A 9531-nucleotide genomic window follows, 5' to 3' on the forward strand; every position below is an offset into this window, starting at 1 on the left:
TTTTTCAATGAAGGAACTTAGAGAAGCTGCTTACATATTAGGCATCAAGATCTATAGAGATAGATCGAGACGCCTCATTGGTCTTTCACAAAGCACATACCTTGACAAGATATTGAAGAAGTTCAATATGGATCAGTCCAAGAACGGGTTCTTGCCTGTATTGCAAGGTGTGAAATTGAGCATGGCTCAATGCCCGACCTCTGCAGAAGATAGAGAAAAGATGAGTGTCATCCCCTATGCCTCAGCCATAGGGACTATTATGTATGCCATGCTATGTACCAGACCTGATGTGAACCTGGCCGTAAGTTTGGTAGGGAGGTACCAAAGTAATCCTGGCATGGAACACTGGACAACGGTCACGAATATCCTGAAGTACCTGAAAAGGACTAAGAATATGTTTCTCGTTTATGGAGGTGACAAAGAGCTCATCGTAAAGTGTTACGTCGATGCTAGCTTCGACACAGATCTGGATGACACCAAGTCGCAAACCGGATACATGTACATTTTGAATGGTGGGGCAGTCAGATGGTGCAGTTGCAAGCAAAGAGTCGTGGCGGGATCTACATGTGAAGCGGAGTACATGGTAGCCTCGAAGGCAGCACATGAAGCAATCTGGATGAAGGAGTTCATCACTGACCTAGGAGTTATTCCCAATGCGTTAGGCCCGATGACTCTCTTCTGTGACAACACTGGAGCTATTGCCCTTGCCAACGAGCCTAGGTTTCACAAGAAGACCAGGCATATCAAGCGTCGCTTCAACTCCATTCGTGAAAATATTCAAGATGGAGACATAGATATTTGTAAAGTGGATATGGATCTGAATGTTGCAGATCCATTGACTAAACCTCTTCCACGAGCAAAACATGATCAACACCAGAACTCTATGGGTGTTCAATTCATCACAATGTAACTAGATTATTGACTCTAGTGCAAGTGGGAGACTGTTGGAAATATGCCCTAGAGGCAATAATAGAATGGTTATTATTATATTTCCTTGTTCATGATAATTGTCTGTTGTTCATGCTATAATTGTATTAACCGGAAACCGTAACACATGTGTGAATACATAGACCGTAAATAGGTCCCTAGTAAGCCTCTAGTTGACTAGCTCGTTGATCAATAGATGGTTGTGGTTTCCTGACCATGGACATTGGATGTCGTTGATAACGGGATCACATCATTAGGAGAATGATGTGATGGATAAGACCCAATCCTAAGCATAGCACAAGATCGTGTAGTTCGTTTGCTAAGAGCTTTTCTAATGTCAAGTATCATTTCCTTAGACCATGAGATTGTGCAACTCCCGGATACCGTAGGAATGCTTCGGGTGTACCAAACATCACAACGTAACTGGGTGGCTATAAAGGTGCACTACAGGTATCTCCGAAAGTGTCTATTGGGTTGGCACGAATCGAGATTGGGATTTGTCACTCCGTATGACGGAGAGGTATCTCTGGGCCCACTCGGTAATGCATCATCATAATGAGCTCAATGTGACTAAGGAGTTAGTCACGGGATCATGCATTACGGAACGATTAAAGAGACTTGCCGGTAACGAGATTGAACGAGGTATGGGGATATCGACGATCGAATCTCGGGCAAGTAACATACAAGTGGACAAAGGGAATTGTATACAGGATTGATTGAATCCTTGACGTCGTGGTTCATCCGATGAGATCATCGTGGAACATATGGGAGCCAACATGGGTATCGAGATCCCGCTGTTGGTTATTGGCCGAAGAGGTGTCTCGGTCATGTCTGCATGGTTCCCGAACCCGTAGGGTCTACACACTTAAGGTTCGATGACGCTAGAGTTGTTATGGGAAATTGTATGTGGTTACCGAAGGTTGTTCGGAGTCTCAGATGAGATCCTGGACGCCACGAGGAGTTCTGGAATGGTCTGGAGGTAAAGATTTATATATGGGAAGTCCAGTTTCAGTCACCGGAATGGTTTCACGGGTTATCGGTATTGTACCGGGACCACCAAAAGGTGTCCGGGGGGCCACCGGGTGGGGCCTCCTGCCACGATGGACTTAATGGGCTGAACAAGGGTGGGAACCATCCCCCTAGTGGGCTGGTGCACCCCCCCCCCAAGGGCCCGAGGCGCCTAGGGTTGGAAACCCTAGGGGGTGGGGGCGCCTCCCACCAAACTTGCGGGGCAAGTCCCCCCCTTGGTCGCCGCCCCCCTTGTAGATGGGATCTAGGGGGGCCGGCCCCCTCTCCCCTTCCCCTATAAATAGTGGGGGTGGGAGGGTTGCCGCACCCCTTCCCCTGGTGCAGCCCCTCCCACCCCAACACCTCCTCGTCCTCCTCCGTAGAGCTTGGCGAAGCCGTGCAGAAAAACCGCAAGCTCCACCACCACGCAGTCATGCTGCCGGAGCTCTCCCTCAACTTCTCCTCTCCCCTTGCTGGATCAAGAATGAGGAGATGTCCCCGGGCTGTACGTGTGTTGAACACGGAGGCGCCGTCCGTTCGGCGCTAGATCGGATCTTCTGCGATTTGAATCACCGCGAGTACGACTCCATCAACCGCGTTCTTGTAACGCTTCCGCTTAGAGATCTTCAAGGGTATGAAGATGCACTCCCTCTCTCTCTTGTTGCTAACATCTCCTAGATTGATCTTGGTGACTCGTAGGAAAATTTTGAATTATTGCTACGTTCCCCAACAGAGTTAGGAATTCGCCAGTGCGGATTACCTGCAAGTGAGGAACATGACAGCCCTGAGGAATTTGAGAGCTCAAATTTCCGACCGTTGTTGTGTTATGCGCTAGCTGTCCCAAATATCTTATCCACCTAACGGTCATATCATTGAAGGGAATTTATGTCTTATCATGCCGGGTTGCTCCCCGGCTATAAATAGCTGCCCCCTTCAACCACTAGTTGGTTGGCTGCTCCAAGAGAAACTGACACTTGTCATTTAGAGCATCCCATCCTCCGAGGACTTTGAGAGAAAATCATCAGTGAGGAAAAACCCAAAACCCCAACACCTAAAACCCAAAGTGATTGAGCATCACTGAAGAGATTGTTCATGTGTGCAACCGACGATTGTTACCTTTGAAGACTGTGCATGTTCCAGATGGTTAGGCATCATGGTTAGGAAGTCACCTTGAAGACTTACCACGAGTGATTGGGCGAGGTTTGTGTGACCTTGGCTCAAGGAGAACACGGTAAGGATTGTGTGTCCTGGGACTGTGTGTCCTTTGGTTTAAATACCAAGCCACTCCAACCAGACGTACGACTGTCACAACTGTTGGAACTGGTCTACCAAATCATTTTCTTCACGTAGCTACTGGTTCTATTTCCACAACCCTTTCATTTCCTCGCTTATGTGTTGATGAAATTGATCGTTATTGCTTGAAGACTTTGACTGAAGACTTTCTCGATTTCCTCAAACTTATTTCTTGAGTCATCTTATCTTCTGCCTGCTTATCCTGTTCACACGCTACCCGTGCTCTATGTATGTTTCATCATCATCATGACTATGCTACTGTCTTGTTATGCATGCACCTGAGTACTTATTTCGCTGCTTGTAGTTCTTCACTTAGCAAATTCTTCGAGTTGTATTTTCTCAGTGACGAATTTGTAAAAATCGCCTATTCACCCCCCCCCCCTCTAGTCGATATAACACACTTTCACCCACCTCATAGACATTGCCCCTCATCCTATTCTTGTCACTACCGGAGCACACCATGACACTTGCCATCCGCGGACGTGAACAAGATGTTGTCAACTCCGGTAGTAAAAACAATAGACGAGGGGTAATGTCTAGGATGTTGGTGGCATCTAAAAGAGTACATGTATGCAATTAATTGGAAAAACTCTCACCGGTGTGATGTAGTCTTGCAGTGGTCAGTGCTGATTGATATACGGAATTCGTCCTCCATAGTGAATGGTTCAAGTTGTTCTTCATCTGAAGGGATTCTACTCGTCTATGAGATCCTCGTGACATGAAGATTTGATCGGGAGGAGCTGTGGTTGATAAAATAGGGTGGATGTCCACTCCTCGCGAGTTACACGCAACGAAACCCATCCTTGGGCCTTCATGGGGAGGAAGGCTCACTCCTCGGCCTTGCTGAGAACAAAGAGTGGTCTTCAACACAAAGAAGGACAAAAAGGGCCTCTTCGGCTCACATGAAGACGAATAGTCACTCTTCGGCCCAGCAGAGCACGATTGGGTCTAAATTTTACTAAATCGGCACTAAAGTCTTGAAATTTCGTAAAACAAAATAAGACTCACTTCGATCCATATTAATTGACGTTGTTTTAGTACAACTTTGTTGCGTTCATTAGTATGGGATCAGTGGGGTATTAGTTTTCTCGATACAATTAATCTCGGCCATCAAATAAGGTCAATTCAACGACTCGGGTTGCCCACATGATGATCGCTCAATATATTTTTGCATGCAGTCAATGTCATTCAAAATATCAATGCCAACGATTTTTTGAGAATCTATCAATGCCCGCGCTAATTATATAATTAGCGCATAAATAATAACCCACCTAATATCCGTGTGCAACTAATGTACTCCCTAATATTTTTTTAGAATGCCAGCGATTTTTGTAGAATCTATCAATGCCATTTAATATAATTCAAAATATCAATGTCGGCGATTTTTTGAGAATCTATCAATGCGTAAATAATATCCAAAATATCCGTGTGCAACTAATATACACTGCCTAATCTTAACACCATGCATTATTACTACTAGTAATTTTGAAATAATATCTGTTTTCTACTATGCACCCTATGCATCTAGTCGGAAAGAGCAGTAAGGATCAACGTGTGCATCTACGGTACGGATACATGCACCGGGGTTGGGATGAACGGTGCACGCACCCGTACGCGCGCCCGTTTCCGTTGCCAACGTGCAGTGCACCGACCGTTGAGGGCACACCAGTTGGGGGATCAGGAGGCGGGCGGACCACCCGCGCGTCAGACGGGCCACGCGCGCGGGGGGTCGCGGTGACACCCGGCCCGGCGGCGGGCGGGCAGGCGGGCGGGCCAGTCAGTCACACCGACTCGCGGGGCTGGCTTGGACTGGGAGTCGGTCATCGGGTCAGGGTCGCGCGCACGACACACCGGTGACACCGCGCCACCCAACCCCAACCGGACGCACGCTACGGTACGCTAGCGCTGCCACCCCCACCCAGGCGGATCCTTCCCCGCCCCGCTCCTTCGCTTTTATATAAGCCACCCTCGCCTCGTCTCGGCCTCCCCACGCCTGCCACCACCACCACCACCACACCATCGTCCTCACACTTGCCTCTCATCCTCCCTGCCCTGCCGAGACTGCAGCAGTCAGCCGGCGGCGCGGACGTCTCTCCTTGGCAAGCGACAGGCATGGGCTTCCCGGTCGGCTACTCCGAGCTGCTGCTCCCCAAGCAGCTGCTCCACCTCCTCCTCCTGCTCGGCTACCTCCGCCGCTTCCTCCTCTGGGCCTTCGACGCCGTCGGCCTCGGCGACCTGCTGGATCTCGGGGACGAGCACCTGGCGCAGGAGCACGCGCGCGGCGACCACGGCGCCGCGGAGGCGCTGCTGCAGCACCGCCGGCCCGAGTTCCGGCCCGTGACGGCCATGGTCATCGAGGAGGTGCTCCCCGTGGTGCGGTTCGACGAGCTGGAGGCCGCGGCGTGCGTCGACGGGGACTGCGCCGTGTGCCTCAGCGGCATCGGCGGTGGCGACGAGGTGCGGCGGCTCAGCAACTGCCGCCACGCCTTCCACAGGGGGTGCCTGGACCGCTGGATGGAGCACGACCAGCGCACCTGCCCGCTCTGCCGCGCCCCGCTCATCCCCGACGAGATGGCCGGCGCGCTCTGGGCCACCGCCGCCGGCGTGCCCGACGCCTCCGACTTCGACTTCTTCTACCTGGGCGCCTCGGCGCCCACCACCCCGACGCTGCTGCGGCCGCACGAGCTGCTGCTCACCGGCCTCGGCGGCTACCAGTGAGCCCCCGATTCGGTCCAGGCAACTGGCCGCCGCCGTCCAGAATGCGCAATTTTACAGGACTGAATTGGTCTCCGCGTCCGGACGCCGGCGAGCTGCCTGGCCCAGGCCGTGTACATAGGGCGAAATGAGTAAAGTAACCGCCCCGAAAAGGGCTAGGAGATTAGATTCTTGTTATGTATAGCTAGATTCCATCTTCCAAGTTTGCGGAGCTGTGGATCTTTCTGCTGGCAATTAAATTTGTTGAGTTAGGCGTTCCGCGTGCAAAATTTCTGTCCCTTTGCTCCTTCTCTTTCCCGTGTTGGTCAGGCCGTTCAGCCGCTTGGCTTTTCGGTACATATACTAGTAGTACAGATTTAGAAAGGCTTCATCAACTTCCCCCGCTGAGCGTACAAATTTAGGAAGGATTTTACATCAGCCGAGGATTTCTGAAACCATATGCATCCTGGCAAGTGGCAGGAAATTTAGGCTCCGACAGTACAGCCGCAGCCTTCCCTTGATTGGATCTACTAGTAGTACCGTTGTTATTGCTACAACTGCTGACACTGAAACCCATGCAGTAGGGCAGTGGAAGAATGTTCTGGAATGGTAGTAAATTAGAGAGTTAATACCACAATTGGTACATAAACTTGTAGGGGTGGGAACAGATTTATACAAAAACTAAGAAACCCCACAAAACTGCTCCTCCAACTTGTCTGCTCTAACAAAATCATACAAAAACACCCTGAGCTGCACACGTGGCGCGCCAGGTAGGCTCTGTTGGGCCCGGACCGCGTTTTTGCACAAACCCCCTCGCCTTCTTCCACATTTGCACATGAGCCGTTGCTTCTGTTTTATAGTAACCCCCAGTCGACGCCCCCGATGCAAACCCCTATCAAAACCTTGCCTTTCCCCTGTTCCTCCTCCTTGCCTTTCCTTTGTTCCTCCTCCTCGACGTTTTCAAGGCGAGGCGGCGACGCGGCCGTGGAGCTCATCGCCGACGAGAGAGGGCGCCATGGAGCCGCGGCGAAGGGAACCCGGCGAGTTCCCTCCTGAATATGGTAAGCTTCCCCTGTTCCTACATTCCCCTGTTCGTTTGCTTCCCCTGTTCCTATGTTCGTCCCATGGTTAGGTTTTCTTGTGCATATCACATGGCGGCCAAGATCAGTAGGGTTTCTTGTGCTACTTGGTCTCAATTTCGGGATCGATTTGGTCAGTAGGGTTTCTGCGCGCGTCCGTACAATATTTGGCCAAGAGGGTTTCTGTGATGCTGATGGGGTTTTGGGTGGTGTGGTATGGGAAAGATTATGGCTAGTGTTAGGGGAGTTCTAGATGTGATTCTGACTGCTGCCTTACAGGGGAAGGTTGTAGTTTGGACTACTGCCATGTGCTGATGTGATTTTTGTGGCTGCTGCCCTACAAAGGAAAATTGCAGAGATAATATTGATGTGTTGTTCATAATTACAGGCTACAACACCATACAATAGTGCAGAGAAGCAGACCAAACATGCTAACCAAATTTCCCTCCTATCCCTAGTCCTGATCTCCTTCTTGTGCTTCATGATCATGGCCTTCCTCTCTTCCTTCAGCCTCATAATTCCAGCATCCTTGTCAAAGACAAATTTCTGAAGAGCCACATTCTCTTCAGCAAGTTTGCCAATCACCTGCCTAGGCCTCCCTTGCCATTCTTTGTCCACCCACTTCAGATAAGCACATGTATCATAACCCTGCAAAACACATAATACCAATTTGTTCAGTACAACAATTTGTTCAGTGCAACCTATAAACCCTGAAGATAAACAACACACCTTTTTCCACATTCTGACATGCCATTTTTAACAAAAGTTGGGCACTTGACTAACCTCACGAGGAGAAACAAGAAATCTACGACCATAGTCATATCCATCAGAGCAAACTCTTCTCGCATGGTTCAGTAAGTGGCAACAAGGGTCACTTTTGTCAGTGCCATTGAAAGCAGCATCAGGAGAGGATAGAGGTATACCCCAGTCATATTCTGGTAGGTTTTTAGTCCCCTACCATCATATCAAATCAAATGTTAGCATCAGGAAAGCCCAAGTTCATGGGCATCTGAAGCAAATCGGCGAGGGGAAGGGGGACACGCACCTTGCAGAAATCGACATCCATGTAGCGCACCTCTCCGGTGATTTTCGCCCAAGGCTCGCCGTCCTTCGTCATGTCGGCACCGGCGAGGTCACATCCATTGAGCGGGAGAGGGTGGCTTGACGACGACGACACCCCTGCTCCACGGCGTCCTGCCTGCTGCTTCCCGCTCAATGATGTGCACCCCTTCATCTCGAGAGGGCGGCAGAGACGGTTGCCGGCGAAGAGGGCGGCCGAGAGGGCGACGACAAGGGGGAGGAGCTAGGGATTTAGGAATGGGGAATCGATGCAGAGTGGGCGATGTAGTCAGGGATTCGACCGTGCAACACAAATACAGAGAGTGCGAGGGGCTTTCTTAAATAAGGTGTGTGTGCCAAAATCCAGCGTGGCATGCCAAATGTCGCCTCCACAACTGTTTTTGTATGATTTTGTTACAGCAGACAAGTTGGATGGGTAGTTTTGTGGGTTTTTTTAGTTTTTGTATGAATCCGTTCCCACCCCTACAAGTTTATGTACCAATTATGGTATTAACTCTAAATTAGATGAAAATGCACAGATTTGGCCCTTCTTCGAAACTTACGATACTATTCCCTCCACTTCTAAATATAAGCCTAGGGATTTTAATACAAACTACATATGAATGTATGTAAACATATTTTAAAGGTCATATTCATCCATTTTACTTCGTGTGTAGTTTTTGTTACGGGTCAATCTTTAAAAAAGACTTATATTTATGAACGAAGGGAGTAATTTGGATCCGATTTTTTTCACACACGCACCCTTTTGCATGATGCCCTAACTAGGGCGTCATGCCAGATAGCATGATGCCCCGGGCCAGGCCATCATGCTCTATCTAGATCGGCGCCTCAATTCCGGACGTTATGAAAAATGTTTTTATGAAATATTTAATATTGAATTTATTTTGTGCCGAAGTTTTCAAAAAGCATTAAATCTGTCCACTTTCACGTAAATTGGTAGCACGCCGAGTATAATTCCTCGTAAACAGGTTCACTGCTGGAAAAATTAGATGGCGGAAAGGCAAAAATTCCTAGAAAATTTGGTGTTTTAACCCTTTTGCGAAAGTTGAGCCAGATCTGACACTGGTTCGAAGTTTTTTCGAGGTCTGACCCTCTTTCTATCGTCGGGGTCGATGACGGTAGGGTATAACTGCCTACCGCCGAGCACCTCGACGGTAGGGTTGCACAAGGTACCGTCAGCCTGTTTAGCGGTAGGGCTGCACTGCGCCGACGTGGATGAGTTGCCTACCGCGAGGAGCGTTGACGGTAGGCTGGACCTCGGCGGTAGGAAAAGAGTCATATCCCCCAAAAAAATTTCAAACCAGGGTTAGGTCTGGTTTAACTTTTACAAAAGGTCAAAACAGAAAATTTGACGAAAATTCCGTTGCACGCACGCATGGGGCCTCCGTTGTCGACGAAAGGAAATGGCTCGTCACATTCCTCCGGCAGGAGCATGACTAGCCTAGCCTAT

General features: G+C 49.6%; 1 protein-coding gene across 1 annotated transcript; it reads left to right on the top strand.

Moving 5' to 3' along the window:
- Positions 1 to 5200: 5200 nt before the first annotated feature.
- Positions 5201 to 6194, top strand: LOC123046231 (brassinosteroid-responsive RING protein 1). Its single transcript, XM_044469535.1, has one exon. The coding sequence runs from the start codon at positions 5341 to 5343 to the stop codon at positions 5944 to 5946; it is 606 nt and encodes a 201-aa protein (XP_044325470.1). The 5' UTR covers positions 5201 to 5340; the 3' UTR covers positions 5947 to 6194.
- The last annotated feature ends 3337 nt before the right edge of the window (positions 6195 to 9531 follow it).

The sequence above is a fragment of the Triticum aestivum genome, chromosome 2B, assembly GCF_018294505.1.
Source record: "Triticum aestivum cultivar Chinese Spring chromosome 2B, IWGSC CS RefSeq v2.1, whole genome shotgun sequence".
NCBI lineage: Eukaryota > Viridiplantae > Streptophyta > Magnoliopsida > Poales > Poaceae > Triticum > Triticum aestivum.

What these genes read in the sequence shown, in the direction of transcription:
- LOC123046231 (XM_044469535.1), top strand. Translation starts at nt 5,341, where the DNA reads ATGGGCTTCCCGGTCGGCTACTCCGAGCTGCTGCTCCCCAAGCAGCTG.